This window comes from Silurus meridionalis, chromosome 5 (genome assembly GCF_014805685.1).
Source record: "Silurus meridionalis isolate SWU-2019-XX chromosome 5, ASM1480568v1, whole genome shotgun sequence".
Lineage (NCBI taxonomy): Eukaryota > Metazoa > Chordata > Actinopteri > Siluriformes > Siluridae > Silurus > Silurus meridionalis.
The window spans coordinates 17,562,642-17,583,545 of NC_060888.1; the positions used below are offsets into that span (position 1 = coordinate 17,562,642).

Here is a 20,904-nt window from a genome sequence, read left to right on the forward strand (position 1 = left end):
ACAGTCGAATGAAGCAGTAGTGTTCAGAAATACTCACTACACAAATCACCTGCATCATAAAACTCCCTTGAGTGACTAAAAGCATTATTGTGAAAAAGCATTTAGCTACACTGACCTAATATTTCCAGATCCTGCCTTTTTCTATTGAACACTGAACATGTCAGATATTACCTCATGTATGCACTCCTGGGCAAACAAAAGCCCAAAATGGCAAAATGTGAAGATTTAGGTGGTCTTCTCAACAAATTATTGGTTAGACAACAAGTAAGAATTAAAGAAATGCAATCCTGAGAGCTTTTGTGCCACCATTTGCTTGTTAACTGTTTGCTCTAGGAAACTGTTCAGGGAAAAGTTAGAAACAGGAGGTTTACTTATACAGGAGGTTGTACAAAAAAAAGTTAAATCAAGACAATGATTAAAATGTTTGATGTCAAATTCAATACATGTCTGGATTCACAAAACTTTTCAAATACTCATTAACTGTTTGAAGCCATCAGCAGTAATTAATAGAGCATTGACTTTTCTTTCTGTAAAAAACTGTCCACAAGTTTACCCAAAAGGCTTAAAAATGTAAAAAAAAAAAAAAAAAACTATAAGGAAAATATCAGAAATATAATCTATGCCATACTAAACAACTTTGTAATTTTTCACTCATTTCCTTACAAATGATTTGTTGATGTTGAGTTGTTGTTTTTTTGTTGAAAATGAGAGGACCAAAAAAAAAACCAAGCCATTAAAAGAGAGAGAGAGAAAAAGAAACAGCAATGACCAAGAGCACAATGCCCTTCTCCTGTCATACATTCAGTCACTTTCTAAGCACAAAACCACTTATCTTAATAGCTGGGCTAAAATTACTTTTCCTGAGCTGCATATTTGTGTCAGCAATAACTCTTCTAATGCTTTTAAGTTATAATTGCAAATAACACACCTGATTTTAATAACAGTTAAAGAATAATAAAGCTCCATGGTGTGTAATGAACTGGCTGATGAACCTGTCAGTTCTGTAATGATGTCTACATTCAGTAGAATTAGATTTCAGACCAGTTAGATGCATATTACCTCTATCAGAAGAACAAGGTAGTAAATGAGACATCATTTGTCTGCCTATTTTTTAATTCCTGATGGAATTCGAACTGGTATTTACAACATGCTCCATGTTCTACATTTAAATGTATCACTGTTATGTCTTCAAGGAATACTGTGTGAATAATAAAATATAGATGTTTTATGCACACAGTGTTTTTTATTCGAACCTTAAGGCTTTTTGAAATAATAAAATTTGATAGTTTATATATTCCTTAAAGACATTCATAACCCATAACAAACAAACAAATTGTCACTTTTTTGCACACTTTGCTTTTCCAGTCAGTAATTTTTTTTTACATGAATGTGCTACTAAAATGAGAATATACAGTATGTAGAAAAGACCATACATGACTGATGTGCAGATTTATTGTCTTTTTGGCACATTCTATTATTTTATCTTGAATGATAACCTCATCATTAGAAACAAGGCGAGGTGACTGATGTTTACAACAGTTCTAGGGTAAATGACCTTGCATAGGGCGTTAATAAATGATCACTGTTGTCTACAAAACACAACGTTTTTTTTTTCTTTACAAAGACATTGTTGACATTATGTATTAGAAGCTGGTTGAATATTCCTCTTGGTTGTAGTGCCCCCCCACAAAAGAGAGTCTTTATGATAAAGGATAATCCATGTTCCCTCCTCAGTTTGGGTATTCCTTCCAAAGTTTGCACACTACACTCTGCAGAGTGCACCAAATACACTTTCACCAAGAAAGACTCTCATATGTCCTTTTCTATTCGAGCTGAAGTGGTAGAACTTTAAAAGTAAATGTCCCTCATCATTCTGAGAGCATGCAGAGAGCATTTTAGAGTAGAATTTACAGGGCAATACCATTTTCAATATATAAAAAAATGTTGCATAAAGAGAGACAAACAATTTAAGGTAGCTGGACATTTTTTAAGGGAAAACATAACTTAGATCCAGGTATGACCAATTTATCATGTTAAAACAAAACTGTTACAAGATTGAGATGAAAAAATCTTGACAACTGTAGCAAAAACTTTTTTTTTTTTTTTTTAATTTAGGAATTTGGGTGCTGTTTAAACAAATAGCCCTTGCAAGTACATAGACCCGGGTATCTTTCACAAACTGATAATAAGGAGAGGCCTTAAATAATGATGTAATCTTCATATCTTCTGACACTGTGACTCAGGTCCATGTTAGCATTGGCCATTTAGACAGAAAAGCAAAAAGAAAAAGTACACCAGAAGCTGGCAGGTTAACGAATATTTAATGTCTCTCTTCAATGAATTAAGTGAGTGAGTGAGTGAATGATTAAGTGAATGAGTGGTCGAGGAAAACAAGAGAGTGAATATTTTTTAGGAAAGGTGAACGCAGGGGCACAAAGTCAATTTCACACCCAAGTGCACTTCCGGAGAAGCCATAAATGGCAGACATTTGGAACGTGCTATCACTTTAATGATAGCTTTGTCCATAAACTACAGTATACAGAGAATGTCCTCAATTTACACATGCATACTAAAAAAAAGAAAAAAGAAGAAGAGTGTGGTAAAAAAAATGTCAAACTGAAAAGCAAAGCCAAAGAGTATGAAATGTAATAAGCCTTGTATAAGTGACTACTTCTGTAGCAGAGTTAAGTGTCTGGAACAGTGTGCCATCCCCCCAGGGACCCTACTCTACAAAATTCTCTGCTTTATGCTTAGCCTCTAGGCCAGGAACTGAAATAGAGCATAGAAGAGGGGAAAAAAACAAGAAACAGAACAATAAAAACAAAACCACAGAAAAAAACTTCTATTTTTGAAGGCTTCATAATAAAATGATGCATCATTTTCAGTGAAATTAGCTGAATGAAGAATGTTGGGCTGTTTTGGTAACTGCCGGATGAGCAATATGGGTCTGATTGAGGGAAATGATGAGGTTTAGGCCTGCTGACTTAGGGCCAGTGCTGGTAATAAGCTGTAAAGCCAGTCACATGGTTGAAAGATAATGACTATGACTATGTATCTGGAGGGTTAAACAAATGATTTCAACAAATGTGTCCACCTAAGCCAGATAATGACCATAGTGTATAGTGGAAATGGTAAAATGGTAGGAATAAGTTTCCACTGCTAGTCACCAAAATGTCGATTGCGACTAGCATCAAATAGATAATTAACCTGATATCCTTATAATGCAGTACATTTGCATTGTACATTTTTATAAAAATTTATAATTATATAAACATAACGTTAATGTCATTCGAAATACTGTATATGTTAGTATAAGCACTTACAGCACACCTGAATGCTTCCTACTTATCCAAGCTGTCATTTATCAATTCAACAACACTTCCAGTGAACCACTAATTGTAAGAAAGAAAAAAAAAACACACTATACAATAAGGGATTTGTAAAAGCAAACATATTGTGCTGCAAACTGTTGCAAGGTGGTTGTTTAATTTCAAAAATAATACTTGTGCAACATATAATGGGAAAAAATGTTTTAATTGAAAATTAACAATTGCTTTGCTTAAAGGAGAAAGGAAAGAAATTATAAGCTAGCTGGTGAATTCTCTTTTGACTATCTCGAAGCGAAATAAAATACATGCATACATATCTGCTATTGATGGTCAGATATCCGCCCACACAAAGCAAGTTCCACATGAGAAAATGCCTTACTGCTGACAACATCTATCACCATTAACACATACATAAATGTGTCAACATGAAAACAAATTGTGATTCTGCAGATTTGCCAGAAAACACACTCATACTAATAGAAAAATAGATTAAATTCAACTGGTTTTCAATTTGATGTTTTCATTTTCAATGGCGATACTCCTACACCTATATGCTTTTTTCTTTTTCAAGGGCTAGTAAATCTAAGACTGTTTTCATATATTCACATGCTCATTCTGTGAAAGGACGCATTGACAATCTCTAAAACATTTTGGGATTATGTTTCCCAGTTGATCTTCTGATGTGCTTGTCCAGGCTGCTTTGTTTGTCCAGTTATTGAAAGAAGATTCTGGAAATTGTGTTGAATTTGCTTGACATGATCCTAGCAGGAATTCCACGTCCATTATCTGCTGTTTGGCTTTAAGAAATGTGACAAAATGTTAAAATTCTGTGTTTAGACTCCTCTTGCTTCCATGGTTTCTTTGGATAAATATACAACCCAGTACACCATGTTGAATGCCCCAAAGGACACTGGAAAAAGGATGCGTGCATACTTATCAATCTTGCTGGCCCCGCCTGTAGAAGCTGTTGGCTGAGCACTGGATGCAGCCTTGGCATCTGTTTTCTGCATATTCTCCAATTTTGGAGCTATAAGATGGTGTAGAGAGCCAGAGCTGGTGGGCGTGTTGGCTGTCGAAAGCTCAGGGACTGTTGGCGTTGAAGGTGGAGCAGGGGGGGTGGTTTTGGAAGTTGATACTGGAGCAAGTGCTTTGGATTGGGTGAAGGATTTGGAATGGAGTCGTGTTAGGCCCGAGGAGCTGCCTGTTGTACTTGAGCTAGAAGATAATTGGCTTGTCTGGAGCTCTTTGGACATGGCTGTAGAAATCCTGCTGCCAGATTCATTTCTTTGGCTGCCCTTAGGGTCAGGCAGAGACTGAGTCGTGGAGTTTACACGTTTGCGTAGGTTGCCATTAGTGTCGGAGTTTTGCTGTGGGAGAAATAAAAAGGCATGGTGTTCAACAAACAAAAGAACCTTACAGTATTCCTTTGTAACATTTGTAAATTATTAATATATAATAAATAGCAATACTTTATTAGTCATTTATGTTTTTGTAATTTTTGTAATGTAATTAATGTATTATATTCTTAGAACGAGGTGAGTAAAAACGGTGGATCAGCTATTAGTCCACTTAGGCCACCATAAATACAACACATTCACATCTATCTCTTGTATATCTAGAATCTTGGCCATGTTTTTTAAAAGATGGAAGAAACCAAAAATCCAGAGGAAACCTTGTGTACTTGAGTACACACAAATGACAAGGAACTCAGGAAAGGATCCTGGAGCTGTGAGACAGCAAAGCTTCTTGCTGCACTACCATGTTGGCCTATATATTTGGTGATATATATAATGGTCATTTTATAATTCATTATATACATTATTGAAGATACAACTTTTTTTAATTTACTTTACACTTAACACACTGCTAAATAATTGGTGTGCTATTACAATAATAAAAAAGCATTCAGCAAAGACAACAAAAGAAGACTTTTTTCAAATGCAAATGACTCTACAGTAAACTAAGCATGTCTATTCAGGCGTTAGCTCCAGTACGAGATGTGCATAGGCTTGTTTTTTTTTTCATGCATATGCATCAGTAAGAAGCTTTTGCATGTGTTATTCTACTGTCAGTGGGTGGAACGTGGAGGCGTGTGGAACTGTATTAACCACACAGCTTACATCACCATACAAAGAGAAATGCAGGACTCCACACTACACTGTAACTGTACAGTGGATGTGCAGAATTTATATAAATAACATGCTTTAAGTGATATTACACAAAATATTTAAAAAATCCAATCCAATATACATTTTAAAAATGTAATTTAATTTGTGACACAAATCCTGGACAAATATCAGCTCTGAATTTCTTTTTTCTTTTGACTGTATAAGACTGGTATAAGGACATTCCTCATAATCTTACATTCTGGTGACCATGTTAGTTCTCACTCTCCAGTGTTCTGTATTGTTAAAAGATTTATAATCACACTCTTGATATCACTCAAATGAGGATGGGTTTCCCTTTTGAGTCTGGTTCCTTTCAAGGTTTCTTCCTCATAAAATCTAACACAGGTTTTCCTTTCCACAGTCATCATGGCTGCTATTTATCAGGGATAAATACACATTGCTCACCTTAACTCTTAAATTCTGTAAAGCTGCATTGAGACAATGGAAACTGTCACAAAGCAGCTTTACATACCTCTAGATTTAAAAAAAGATATATTTAAAATTATACCCAATGAGCAGGCCAGAGGCAATAGTGGCAATGTAAAACTACCTGCGGTAACAGGATAAAGAAACCTTGAGAGCAAACAGACTCAAAAGAAAAAAAAAATCCTTTCTATAGCTGGGTGACACCAGAGAGTCCAATTCTAAATAATTTCTGTACTCTGGAATTGTATAGTGCTAACTGCAATAAAAGGAGTATGAGTGTTATTAGAATTTTAATTATACGTTTTTGTGTATCAAACCAAAGTAACTTTTGAGATTTCCTTTAGTGTAAACTGTTCTTCACAGTTGCTGTGTTCAGTCTATCCTGTGTTATATTCTTTATATATATATATATATATATATATATATATATATATATATATATATATATATATATGTATACAATTGTATTTTGCTGGCAAAAATGCTGATAGTTGTTTGAGCAAAGAGTTTAGATAGTGAGATAGTATTTTTTGCTCTAACAAAGGACTTAGTTCTATCAACACACACAAACAGCTGAACATTATTATGAACTTTGCATAAAATGGTTTCTTTTAAATCTTGACAGCTGCAGATGGACTAGGCTGATTTTATTCAACCATACATTTATAACCAAAAACTAGGGTGCATCCAGAAAGTAGTCACAGCGCTTCACTTTTACTCTGGAGAGATCTAAAATTGGCTATGCACCAAAGCTCCCCATTGAACCTGATGGAGTTCAAAGGTTTGCAAAAAAGAATTGGAGAAACTGTCCAAAAATAGGTGTGCCAAGCTTGGAGAATCATACTTAAAAAGACCAAAGGTGCTTCAACATAGTAGTGAACAAAGGCTGCAAATACTTAAAAAAAGAAAAAATTTCACGGTGTCAATACTGGGTATTGTTTGTAAAATTTTAAGGAAAATAATGAATTTAATTCATTTTGGAATAAGGCTGTAACATAGCACTGTGAAAGCACTTAATTAAGGGATGTAAAGTATTGTGCAAATTTCAGGTGAGGTGTGAGTGAGATAGAAAATCTCTGTACATAACTTTAAGAAATTGTGAAAAAATATGCAGAGTGGAAGAGTGTGGTTATGGGACGATTCCCCAAACCACACTCTTCCACTCTTTCTTTTTTCCTACAGATTTTAGGTCCTGGTATTGCCTTGGCTCCTTGGCACTGGTGGGCAAAGCATACACGACGGCGGGGCAGGACAATGGCTGCCTGCACACCATGGCAGTCTTACAGGCCTATAAGGCTGACCTGCAATAAGAGCAGGACGAGGGAGACAACATAAAAAGGCAGTTGCAGCATTTCAGCATTTCCTCCCTCTCATGGGAGCACTCGTGGACACTCAGTGTCTGCCTTTCCTCAGTGCCCTTAGGAGATCGGTCTGTTAACCCTGCCACCTGTTTCAGGGTACATCTGTCTCCAGCAAGTGCCTCCCTCAGCTTCTGCCAACCCACCTGATTTTATTAAGAGACTACCTGGCAGCCTGGAAACTCCTGCCAAACGTGTCTCGATGTGTCATGCGCACTGTAGAAAGAGGCTACATGATTCAGTTTGGGCCTTGTCCGCCTTGCTTAAACGGGTTGTGCCCTGCTCTGGTGGGGCCCGAGCAGGCTCTGGTTAAGGAACAGGAAGAACACATTCTCTTAAGGAAGGAGGCCATTGAAGTGGTCTATCGGCTCGACAGAGAGTCCTATTTCTACAGCTGGTACTTCATAGTTTCCAAGAAGGATAGGGGCTGCATCCCATTTCAGATCTGCGTCAGCTGAACCACTCACTCATTAGGCTCAGGTTCAAGACGACCAGGTCCGAGGACTGGTTCGTCATGATAGATCGGAGGGACGCGTCCTTTCACATACCCATCCTTCCTCTACACAGGAAGTTCCTGAGGTTTGCTTTTGGGAGCGAAGCTTACCAATATCGGCTTCTTTCGTTTGGCCTTGCACTCTCACGCCGCACATTCACAAAATGTGTGGATGCTGCTCTGGCTCCTCTAAAACTCTGAGGCATCTGCATACTAAATTGTATTAACGACTGGTTAATTTTAGCTTAATTTGGGGTACTTGGCGATCTGGCATCGAGACGTCATTCTCACCCACATAAAGGAATTGGAGTCAAGAAAAGTGTACTTTCACCACATAAAGGAATTGGGGTCAAGAAAAGTGTACTTTCTCCAGTACAGAGAACCACTTATCTAGACATAGTTTGTCATTCGACCACAATGCAGGCTCAGTTGACTCCCACTTGAGTTGAGTCGACCCTCACAACCGTCAAGAGAGGATGAAAAGGCCAGTCATTTACAGTAAATCAGTTCTAAAGACTGCTGGGTCTGACTTGGCCTCCTATAGATGAGACCCCTGCAGTGGTGGCTCAGGACCTGATGGTTTTCCCACAGTGGCAACCAGCTCTGCATGATCAAGGTCATGCGGTGAGCCTTAAGAGCCTCCACACAAGGTCAATGGAAAGGGCCCCATCTCTTGTGGTAAATGCCTGAAAATGCTTGCCATGCTTCCAGCATTGAAGTATTTCCCCTGGGACCTAAGGGGCCATCATGTGCTGATCCATATGGATGGATGGTCTCTTACATCAACCATCAGGAGGATCTGTGCTCTCGTCTCTTAAACAAGCTGGCATGACAAATCCTCCTGTGTGCCCAGGAGAAGCTACTCTCACTGGAGGCAGTATACAGTACATCCTCTTGGACTGGACACCATGGTGCAGGGGGGGCCGAGGCCACACCTGTACGATTTTGCCTATTGTGCTGCTCCTGGGAGTTCTGGAGAGAGTTTGCCGGAATGAAGGCCATCCCCTTCTGGTAGCCCTTTACTGGCCAGGCCGGCCATGGTATGCAGACCTGGTAGCCCTTCTCGTACACCCTCCCTGGGATATTACTCTCAGGCAGGATCTTCTCTTTCAGGCAGAGGGCACTCTATTTTCACACAGTGTTGTGGCGGGTGTGGCCCCTGAGAGGGCACAGCTTTTAGCTTCTGGTCTCTCAACGTCGGTTGTGGAGACCACTCCAGTCCAGAGCTCCCTCCACTAGGAGGTTGTACACCACAAAATGGCACCTGTTTACTATAGAGTGTGAGAACCATCAGTTAGATCCAGCTAACTGCCTGGTTGTCCTAGTGCTGGAATTCCTTCAGGAACAGTTCACTAAAGGGGTGTCTTCTTCCACCCTAAAGGTTGACTTGTCTGTTATTATGGCATACCATGCTGTGCTTGCTGAGCAGTTGCTAGAGAAAAACCTGTTGCTGACACATTTTCATTGCAGTATCCAGAAGCTGAGGCCTCAGATGCAACCTAGAGTGCCTTCTTGGGATCTGGCAGTAGTTTTGGAGGCCCTGCCCAAGCCTCCCTTCGAGCCTTTGCATGAGGTGCCCTTAAGGTTTCTTGCAGTCAAGACAAATTTTTTTTCTTTAGGCCCTTTCCTTGGCCCCCTTGTGTTTGGTGATAACCCCAGGCATGGCAAGTGCCTTTCTCTTCCCCAGTATGTTCCCAAGGTGCCCTTTGTTATTCCACAACCAGTCTTGCTCCAGGCATTCTATCCTTCTCCCATTCAAACCCTCAACCAGGAGAAGCTTAATCGAGCACTAGACACATACGTCCACAGGACTGCCGGGTGGAGGAAGTCAGACCAGCTGTTTGTCTGCTATAGTCTGTATAAGCCGACCCTCAGTAGGTGGATTGTGGATGCTATCTCCTCCTCTTATAAGTGCTCTGGTCTCCAAGTGCCTTTCGGTGTTTGTCCTCTGGGGTCTCTCGCCAGGACGTTTGAAATGCTGCGGGTTGGTCCACCCTGCTGACCTTTATCAAGTCTTACAGCCTTGACCTTAGTGCCACTCCTTGCCCCTCTGTCCTTTGGTCTAGCTGTGCTCATCCACACTAGGCAGGGACTGGTCAGTCTGGAGGTTTTGTACACTCATTTTTACACAAATATTCTTTGAAAAACAGTATTACAAAACTGTTGCAAAAATTATTCCTATATCCTATTATTTAAATGGATTTTTTTATTTTTTATTTTCTAACAATGATGTCTGTTTGTTTGTATAAATAGAGTCAATAATTTTGGAAGGCACTGTGAACCACTGTATGTGGGTTAGTGAACCACTGAACACGTCTTTGATTTATATGAACTTAAATTGGAGGAGACCTATGGGGTGTCACAATGTAAAAAATGCAGTGTTAGTGATTAAAGCATTGACCTGCCTTAGCCTTTGTTTTTGTACAACATACATAAATTCTCCTATAACTAGTATAAAAAAAAATTACACAAAATTCTAGACAATAATAATTTTTTTAGAACAAACAAAAAAAGGGAAATAAAATAAGCAAATCCAATATATACCTGTGTAGAAAAAAAAATTTGTTTCCCTCTTTGTTCATGTTCTGTAGCTCCGCAAAAGTCTTTACAGATGTGCCTTGTCCCTGTTGCCAAGGCAACTCCATTAATCTGTTATCCGTATGGTGGTCCACTAAACTACCATCAGTCTGCAATCACTCCTTTTTAGGAGTTATTTCTAATAAAGCTCTATCGTGTTTAGATCACCAAAAAACAAATCAGAAATGTGGTTTTAAGGCAGCTTTGTCAAAATCAGTGTGTCATCAAATCTTGTATTTTAATTTGTGATTTTACAACCGGTAATAAACTATGAGGTCAGAAGCAGCTTAAGGTTGTGTACATTCTAATCTTAAATCACATTATACAACACTGTTAAATGATATATGCAGTAAGATTAATTAAAAATTTTTTATAGGAAAACTCTTGTAATCTCTAGTGAAACACATGATTGCTTCTATTGCATGTTGCTTTTTAATTAACCCAATATCTTTATTCTTTAGAATGTATTCTTGAAGAAACATGATGTCAATGCTTTTTCATATAAATTTTTCATATGAAAATAAATACAAATATTGTTTGTATATTAGATATAGATTGTTTGTATAGATAAAAGGTTACTTCACTCACTTGTAGAATCTCCTCAGTGTCTTTGCCAGATGACACAAAGCTCTTGGCAGCAGCAGTGGCTGCATTCTTGGTTTCTTTCTTTTTTGCTCGCTCCATTTGTACATTTGTGAAATAATTCACGGCAGCGAACTCAATGAGGGCCGAAAAAACAAAGGCAAAACACACGGCAATGAACCAGTCCATGGCTGTAGCATAGGAGACCTTAGGCAGAGAGTGACGGGCGCTGATGCTTAGAGTGGTCATGGTGAGGACAGTGGTGATACCTGAAAAATAAATCATGGCACTGATTACAATTTAGACCAAAAATTAAAGTAAAAAGCAATTGGTAAAATATTTGGTGTATAGTTTTTAATTGGCAACAGTTAATATTAAGGTTACCCCTACATAGATTTACTATGCCATTACACAAATATTCTGGGCTTTTTGCCCTTATTATTATTAGCCAAAAAATAAAAAAATAAATAAAACCCCCAAAGGATTGAGTATATTAGTGTCATGTATTGCTAAAGTCTATGAAGCTATCTGTATGTTCAAATCACAACCGTAAGTCACTGCAAAATGTCATCTGCCAAATGCCATAAATGTACAACCCCAGTTCCAAAAATATTGTCACAGTATCTAGGATGTATATACTATATACACATTTACTGCCCTCTGACCTCAACATACAGCCATTATTGTCAAAATAGCTGCTAACAAAAGTAAGTACACTCTAAGCGAACATGCAAAAACTGTGTCCAAAGTATCAATATTTTTTCTGGAGCACCACTGTTAACTAACACTGCCTTAATCCTCCTGGGCATGGAATTCACCATGCATAGGTTGTTGCTCTCTTCCACTCCTCCATAATGCCATCACAAGCTGCTGAATGTTAGACACATGGTGCTTCTCCACCTTCCGCTTGGGGATGCTCCACAGGTGCTCAATAGGGTTCAAGTCTGGAGACATACTTGGCCACGCCATCAGCAAGGCAGTTGCCATCTTGGTGGTGTGTTTTTGGTTGTCATTATGTTGGAAAACTGTCGTTCAGCCCAGTTTCAGAATGGAGGGAATCATGTTGTGATTCAGAATGTCACAGTACATGTTGGAATCCATGTTTTCCTCAATGAACGGCAGCTCCTCAGTACCAGCAGCACTCATGCAGCCCCAGACCATGATGCTACCACCACAATGCATGACTATAGGCAAGACAAATTTTTTTTTTTACTCCCCACCAGGGAGTCACCACTCATGCCGGACACCATCTGAGCCAAAAAAGTTTATCTTGGTCTCATCAGACAACAGGAAATGGACAAACTAATGCTCAAACTGTTTGCAGGCTTTCTTGTAAGCCAGTTTTAGAGGAGGCATCCTTCTGGGACAACTGGCATGCAAACCGACTTGTTGCAGTGTGCAGAGTATGGTCTGAGCACAGACAAAGCGGACCTTCCACTTCTGCAACTGCACTCATGCTTCTGTTTTTTGAAGCCAGCTTCTGCACCGGATGCACTGCACAAGGACTCAGCAACAATTCTAATTCTCAAATCCTCAGAGAGTTCTATGCCATTGTGCCATGTTAAACATCCAGTGGTCAGTATGAGAGAATTGTATTCAAAGCACCAACTGCTCTAATACAAATTTGTATGGTCCTGTCAAGCAGGCAAAAACATGACGAATAGGACACATGGCTTTGCATGGTTACACGACATACGGCTGTTATCACTTAGGGTGTACTCACTTTTGTTGCCAGCTATTTTGCTTAGTTATTTTATATTAGTTATAGGACAGTAATGCTATACTGCTACAAGCTAACACCTGCACATTGACTACTCTAAAATATATCCAAGTTTAATTTCTATAGTATACTTCCTTGGAAAGATATACTGAAATGGTTGCTGAAATGTGTCTTTTGTGAGATACTAAATATACTTTCTTTCGGCTTCTCCCATTAGGGATCGCCACAGCGGCTCATCCACAAGTTTTTACACTGGATGCTCTTCCTAACACAACCCTCCCCATTTATCCGGGCTTGGGACCGGCACTAAGCATGGTTGATTCCCTGACCGGGGACCAAACCCGGGTCGCAGAGGTGAGCGTGCCGCATCCTAACCACTAGACCACCAGGGAACCACTTTGTGAAATGCTATATATAGTGGGTATAAATTATCTAAAAGGGCAGAATAAAGACAGAAATAAAAACACCATAAAAGTAAGACTTTTTACATCTTAATAAAAAAATATAAAAAACACCCCTCCCAGCTAATATTTTATGGAAACCTCTTTAGCTTTTATTACAGATTAAAGTCTTAGTAAACTTTATTCCTAGTGTTTTTGTTCTGTCAACCTGCAAGGGAATCAAAACCTAAAAATGGCCATTTTTAGGTTATTTCATAGGTTTTGATGTGACTGAGGTCTGGGCTCTGGCTGGGCCATTCCAGGACTTTGATTATTTTTTCTGAAACCAGGTTTTGTTGATTTTGATGTGTGCTTTAGGTTATTGTAATGTTGAAATGTGAAATTCCTCTTTATTTTCAGATTTTTGACAAAGGACAGAAGGTTTTGCGTCAAAATATCTTGGTACTTGAAGCTATTAATTTTCCCATCTACAGTATATAGATACAGTAAGTGCTCCTGGCCCAGCACAAGTGAAGTAGTCTCAATGCATAATACTACCCCCACTATGCTTCATTGTCCATATAGTGTTCTTGGATGATGCTCCATATTGTCTTTGTGCAATTTTAGAATTATAGTGAAAAATGTCATCCTTTGTTTTGTCAGACCATAACAAATTTGCCACATGGTTTGGGGTGACTGAATGAATCTTTTATAATAATTCAGACAGAAATTCCTGTAGTTACTTCAGTGTTGCTGTTGGCTTCTTGGTAGATTCTTTAAACTTTGCAATGTCTCAATGGTGCATCATTTTCTCTAATTATTGATGATGGCTTTAGCAGTGTTCCATGATAGACAGTGCTTTTAATATTCTTTTAAATCTCTCTACTAATTGCTACCTTTCATCAATTAACCATTGCAGTTTCTTTGGCAACATGGCTCTTAGTAGGATGCACCCTCAAACATAAAAACAAATACTAAAGCTGACTTTTATCTGGCTTTAATTAGAATTACACTGGTCCCCATACATTCTCCTGGCAGTTATCTATTTCTCTATTTAAATCACACGAATCTTTTAAAATCAGATAATACTGTATTTATATTGTGGTGGTTAAATAATAAACTATTTTTTTTTTTAATTATGTATTTAATTCTTCTTTGTCTTCTTCTTCTTCCAGCTTCTCCCATTAGGGGTCACCACAGCAGATCATCCTTCTCCACCCCCCTGTCCTCTACATCTGCCTCTTTCAAACCAACTACCTGCATGTCTTGCCTTACCACAACCATAAACCTCCTCGTACTTGGCGGTCCCCTTTTCCTCCTTCCTGGCGGCTTTATCCTCAGCATTCTCCTACCGATATACCCCATGTCCCTCCTCTGCACATGTCCAAACCATCTCAATATTGCCTCCCTCATCTTGTCTCCAAAAAGTCCTACATGCACTGTCCCTCTAATAAATTCATTACTAATCCTGTCCATCTTCGTCACTCCCAACGAAAACCTTAACAGCTCTGCTACCTCCAGCTCCACCTCCTGTCTTTTATTCCACTGTCTTTTATATTATATGCCACTGTCTCTCAGAGCCGATTCTTGATGCAGTCCAACCTCCACCAGTAACCAGTCTGTCATTCCTACTGCACACTTCACTGCTGTCACACTGTCCTTATACATGTCCTGCACCACCCTCACATACTTTTCTGACACACCTGACTTCCTCATACAATACCACAACTCCTCTCTCGGCACCCTGTCGTACACTTTCTTTAAATCCACAAACACACAATGCAACTCCTTCTGACCTTCTCTATACTTCTCCATCAACATTCTCAAAGCAAAAATTGGTTCTGTGGTGCTCTTCCTCGATATGAAACCATGTTGCTCACAGATGGTCACCTCTTCTCTCAGCCTGGCTTCCACTACTCTTTCCCATAACTTCATGGTGTGATTGATCAACTTAATTCCCTAAAAAACTATGTATTTAATTATAACAATTAATATAGCATCTGGTTGAGACTAGACATATGCATTACGTGAGTGGCAGGTTTTACTCAGAGATCATATGCACACATGTGGCATTGTGTAATACTGTGTAATACTGTGTTAAGTTTGTTTAAATGGAAATCAGAGACATAGAGACATTGTTGCTTAGGAGTTAAGAGGCTGGACATTAAATATCATAAGATTATGGGTTCAAATCAACACCAACACCTAGCTGCAATTGTTGGACCCTTGGGAAGCCCTAAATTCTCTCAACTGTTTGTATGAATGAAATAACTGTAGGTTGCTCTTAATAAGTGTGTCTGCCCGAAGCTGTTTATATGATTTTGTTTCCCTTTTTGGTGCTGTTTCAGCACAGTTTGGACCAATGCAACCAGTCCAAAACAATCCGAGCAAGGCAATATTTGTCCAGATCTATGCGGTCTGGCATATTTCACTTTGAGTAAGAAAGCGATTTATATACAAACTGCCTAAGCTGCAAGACGTGAAAAAAACATTTAGTGTATTTATTAAAAAAATTATACAATTATAGATGCTTAGCTGCTAAATTGAGCCACTAGACACAAATAAGACAAATCAGTGGTGGATATAATTATCTACAGATTAATTGAGTGTCAGCTCCTTGTTCTTTATGCTTGAGTATTTTTTGTGAGTTAGATGCACTTGGCAAACCATTTTCCTTTTTGTTGTATTTGAGACCAAATACAAATACTTACAACATGAGCCTGATACAGAAAAACAGATAGATATAGATACAGCTAGTGGCAGTTAATTGTACTATTAGTATAAGATTGCAATTATGACAGGACAGCACCACATAATTAAACATCCTTTCACATCAGGTACAGTAGTTGTGTATGCATGTGTTAAAGTGTGTTTATTGATGTAAACACGATTAACTACATCTATAAAACTGCTCACTCCAGATGCTTGATATAGTCAAGGATATTACATCATCAAATACTGGCTTTTTACTTCTTTGCTTCTTATTGCCACTTTGCTTACAATGAAGGAGTGTCAGAGAACCACCAGCCACACCCCCCTCATGCTCTCCATACTCAAGCTCAGCCTCTCCCTCCATGTAATCACCCACACCTTGTTTCCATTCCTAATAAATCTTTTTATACATAAAATTCTTCTGAAGTAAAGGCCAGGTGAAATAAATACTGACTCTTTTACACATTTGTGGAAAAGTTCGTTTTTTTTACTTTGCTTTTGGACCCCCTGCAGTAACATGAATCCAATTATATGCATTTTTTCCATCTTCCTACAAATACAATGCTGTCTGCTGCTTCACATTTCTTTTGGTAACTTTCTCTTACAGTGCAGCTCGCTTTGCTAAAGCATCTCCTTTACTTCAGCCATTAAGAATGTTACTGGAGTCACAGTGTGTGCAGAGGCTCTGTCTATACCTTCAAGCTGGGCTTGTGTTTCGAGCTCCCAAAGACAGCAACACAATTTAATAGACTAGAGGTAAACAAGAACTGACTCTATAAACTGATGACGAGTTATGCCAAGAGTGATCTGTGAGTTTACTGGTAATATAAATAATGGTTGCTTGTGACAAAAAAGTCTCAAGGCTACAACAAAAAAAAGCTACAGAATGTACAGGCTCTCAGAGAAAAAAAAAATTACCATGGACACAAAGAGGGGACTTTGTAATACAGAATCATAGACGTGAGATGGCACATTACTAAAGCTCAAAAGGGTCGAGGCGCTTTCATCCACTAGGGGGCGCCCCTAACTCATTCTTAATTGAAATTGGTTCCTTTGAAAGACTAGCAATGCGTGCATGCATGAGTTGCTTCCTGAACCCTGCCATAAAGCATCCAGTGTGCCAGAATTTGAGTCACCACCCCACACACTCCCATACACACAAACACAAAGGCAGCCAGCATCCTCCTTCTTCTCCTCCTACACACACACACACAAACACACACACACACACACACACACACACACACACACACACACACATCAGGCAGTGGACTGAGGTACCAAAACAATATTTACTCTAGCACACAAACAGCAACTTTTAGCCAATGCACAAGCTACAAGATATATCGTTTTTAAAGACACACAATCACCTCCATAAAATAATAAAAATAACCATACACAAGCACTGTCATCCTGGATCAAAATGAAAGCGCAAGGTGTAAAATGCATGTGCTGGGTTGCTTTAAAACAGTACTGGGTGATTAAAAGCATTCTTACACACATCTGTCTCTCTCTACATGTCCACACAACTCATGCTTGTTCTCTGACTGAAAATTTCATTAGAATTGCAGGAGAGCACAATGCAATCAAATTCCTTACAAATAATGGAGGAAAAGCTATGTATTTTTTTGTTAAATTTGCAACTGTGAGAGAGTCTTAGCAAATGAGGTATGATCATTGAGCCTGAACTTGTACAAAATTCATATGAATTGAAAACGTTATGGGCATTTTAATTGGATTTTATATGTGTCATTACAAAAGTTACTCCATTACTAACCCTAACCTTAAGCAATTGTGTAGTAATTGAGCAGTTAGTGGGCGTATCGTGGTTAATTTACATAGAATTACATTATTTTAAAATGTGCTATTTGCCCTTGACAGCCAGAGTGAGACTCCCTGTAGAGTAAAATAAAAGGTTCAGCCTTCCACATGGATATTCAATAAAAAACTCTGTCTAGAATAATACAAAATACAATACAAATGCAAAATGAAACAGCATATGTCATGTTCATAAGGCGTGAATAAAACCTTTCTCCAGGCTCTATTTAAATGCTGTTGGCATCAGAGGTGTAAACTCGGCAGTGAACATATTATACAAAAACGACTCTGTCATCAGTCTGAGAAACTTTCTGATTGTTTCGAGATAATCTTCTTAAACCTGATCAGTTAATCCTAGTAAATAATATAGTTCGCATTTACCTATGAAGACTTCTGCAAATGTAAAACTTGTCTTTCAGTTATACAGTATAACTTCTCTCCTTAAATATCTTTGGAGCTTGACTAATCAATGCAGGTGATGAATTTCACTGCATAAAGAATTTACTGCATTTTGGACTGTATATAATTATGTATGCGACAAATAAAAATTGAATTAGTTTGCAGTGACTCCTCCCTGTCTTTTGTAGAAATGCAAACATTTAAACGCATAAAGCAATAGACATGCTATTTTGTTCTTGTTCTTGTAAGCTACTTAATACAAAATTAAATAATTCCCTTTCAAGACCTGAACAAAAAAAGACTACACTCCAGGCACAGAATGCTTAGCTGAGCAGCAGCAATGTCTGAGAGAGTGGCGACAGATGAATACTTATCAAACATGTTCAGTTTTAAATGTCTCAAAAGAAACCAAACCAAGTAAGATATTAGCAATTCGCACTTAACATCAAATCAGTAAAAGCTGGAAGTACAAGTAAGCCAATAGCTAGCTAAGTTAACTAAACAATAGCTAGCCATATGTTTTACAGTCTAAATTTTCAGTATTAAACTAAACAAGGATAATGTATAAAGTGGCATTTCTTAGCTAATAATTATACCATACAATTATGAATTAGCATGAGCTAGCTATATAATGAAGCTAGCAAGCTAATACAACAGAGAAAACTAAGAGAATTTGGATAAGTTAGCAACCAAACTAACAGTATCTTTCTTTATATATTGTTAATAATTGAGGTGGTGTTTTCTTCAGCATAGCGGAATTGGTTAGTTAAGATGAAACAAGAACTGTAAAATAGAATGTTTTCAGTTAAGTTGTGCCACATGTAAAAGTAACACTAGCTTTACTCTGGTAAATTATTATTCCTGGAGCAGTAATTCTGCAATCTGAAATTGACCCTGTTAGGAAAATAATTAGATTTTATTATTATATTATTATTTTTTGCAAAGACAAAACAAAAACAAATTTGTTCACACTTTATAATCAAATATATATTTTTGTATTTGTTTCTTTGTTTATTTTATTTTATAATGTACATGCTTTGAAGACCTAAGTATGCTTGGCTTTAGTTCTCCAACACTAAACCAATCTGGTTGCCTATAAAGTCCATTAATCTCCTGTATCTGGGATTAAACAAGATCACAAAAAGTGTCACAGTAGGACCACAACCTCAAATCAACTACAGCCGAGTATAAGAAAAGGGCACTGATTTATGCCTGGTAGTAAACACACACACACACACACACACACACACACACACACACACACACACACACACACACACACACAAAGTGAACTGCACAAACAGAGTGTTTACGACTTTCATTAGCGAGGTGTGACTAAAAAGCATACAACTCCATGTATCATCACAGTGAGTCATTATGCATAGCAGGTTCATTATTAGCCATCAGCCAAATACCCCAAATATCTCTCTTGAGAATTCCATACATGGTCATAACAGACAAGAAAAGCGTCAGTAAAGCATTCCTATGTGGCATCAATTTGAATAAAGGCAGCATGGAGAAACATATTAAGCACTTATACGATGCAATATTGTGCCCACTTGAAATAAGGTATGCACTATTAAACAATGTTGAACACTATCAATCATATCATGTGTTCTCAGTCCTCGCTACTTGTCTACTGCATTTTACTCTCTCTAAGTACTGTCCTTCATCTCGCACTCGTGTCACTAACCACACGTTCATGGCCACTCAGCTGGCAATGCTCCAAACACACCACACTGTGTTGAAGCTTCTGAAGGTGGGTCAATGGTACACTTTCCCAGCAAAGAATGAGAGCATGCTATTCTCAGCATCGCCACAGCCCCAGGTAAAGTGTAGCAAGACACAGGAGGGGTGTGTGTGTGTGTGTGTGTGTGTGTGTGTGTGTGTGTGTGTGTGTGTGTGTGTGTGTGTGTGTGTGTGTGTGTGTGTGTGTGTGTGAGAAAGCAAGAGAGAGAGAGCGAGAGAGAGAGAGAGAGAGAGAGAGAGAGAGAAAGAGAGGGTGAGTATCTAAGAAAGAACTTGAGTGAGAGACAGTAAGAGTTTCGATTGTTCAAGGCTATAGACAATTATCCCTTATTTAGCAAGAAAATGGGGAGACGTCATTAGACAAGATGTGAAAAGGGAAGCAAGACAAAGACGGAAAAGCAAGCAAAAAAGAAAGACAGGCCGCGTTTTCTCCTCTCTACTCCTTTACTCTTCTATATTTGCATGAGAATGTCGTTTTCAACCTATGAAAGTGAAAGAGCCGGAACTTTCTAAGGGATTTGTGATTAATACTCACCGAAGACAGTTCTGGCAGGCACAGATTCCTTATTTATCCAGAAGGACACTTGGGAAAGGATTACTGTCATGATGCATGGGATGTATGTCTGAATCATGAAGTAGCCCATTTTCCGTTTCAAGTGGAAGTAGACAGTCATCACCACATATTCACCTGAAAGAGAGCAGTAAACAGGAAGTGAGTTTAATTTCCCAAATCCTCACTGTCGAAAAAAATAAATAAACAATATGTAAAAAAAAAAAAAGAAACCAATATTAACCAATTATACCAGGCCATCTCATTGCTCCACCTATGACTAAAAAAAAAGCTCAGCGTGTTTTACCTGGAACTATGCCACATTACAGAAAAGAAATTTATGACTTGTCTCATGTTCTCTTTAAAAGTGAATTTGTGACCCAGAAAAAAGTGTGAAAAGTATGTTCTTTAAATAGGCGCTTTGCTATATAACAGTATTATATAACAGTTATTTCAGGTCCAGTAATTTGATTGGTCGAGTGGGGTTCCAAGAATGCTTATATTTCTTATAACTGCATTGGGTTGTTTCACTGTGTGCAATGTCAATGTCCTACATATAAAATTCTACTTCCAATTTTAAAACAGTTACTACAATAGTGTTACTGTAGTGACATCATCATCAGATGCTTTTTATAAATATTAC

The 20,904-nt window shown here is 38.3% G+C and overlaps 1 protein-coding gene across 2 annotated transcripts in view; it reads right to left on the minus strand.

Moving 5' to 3' along the window:
- Nucleotides 1–1,005: 1,005 nt before the first annotated feature.
- gabra4 (gamma-aminobutyric acid type A receptor subunit alpha4) overlaps nt 1,006–20,904 on the minus strand; it is a 32,937-nt gene continuing 13,038 nt past the window's right edge. The window contains exons 7-10 of one of the 2 annotated variants that reach the window (XM_046850286.1): nt 20,247–20,399; nt 10,940–11,202; nt 4,263–4,696; nt 1,006–4,126 (exon numbers count right to left, since the gene is read on the minus strand). In XM_046850286.1, coding sequence (XP_046706242.1) covers nt 4,042–4,126; nt 4,263–4,696; nt 10,940–11,202; nt 20,247–20,399 — 935 coding nt within the window. In that variant the 3' untranslated portion in view covers nt 1,006–4,041. Of the gene's footprint in view, nt 4,697–10,939; nt 11,203–20,246; nt 20,400–20,904 lie in introns of both variants that reach the window. The other variant, XM_046850285.1, reaches the window with a different exon arrangement.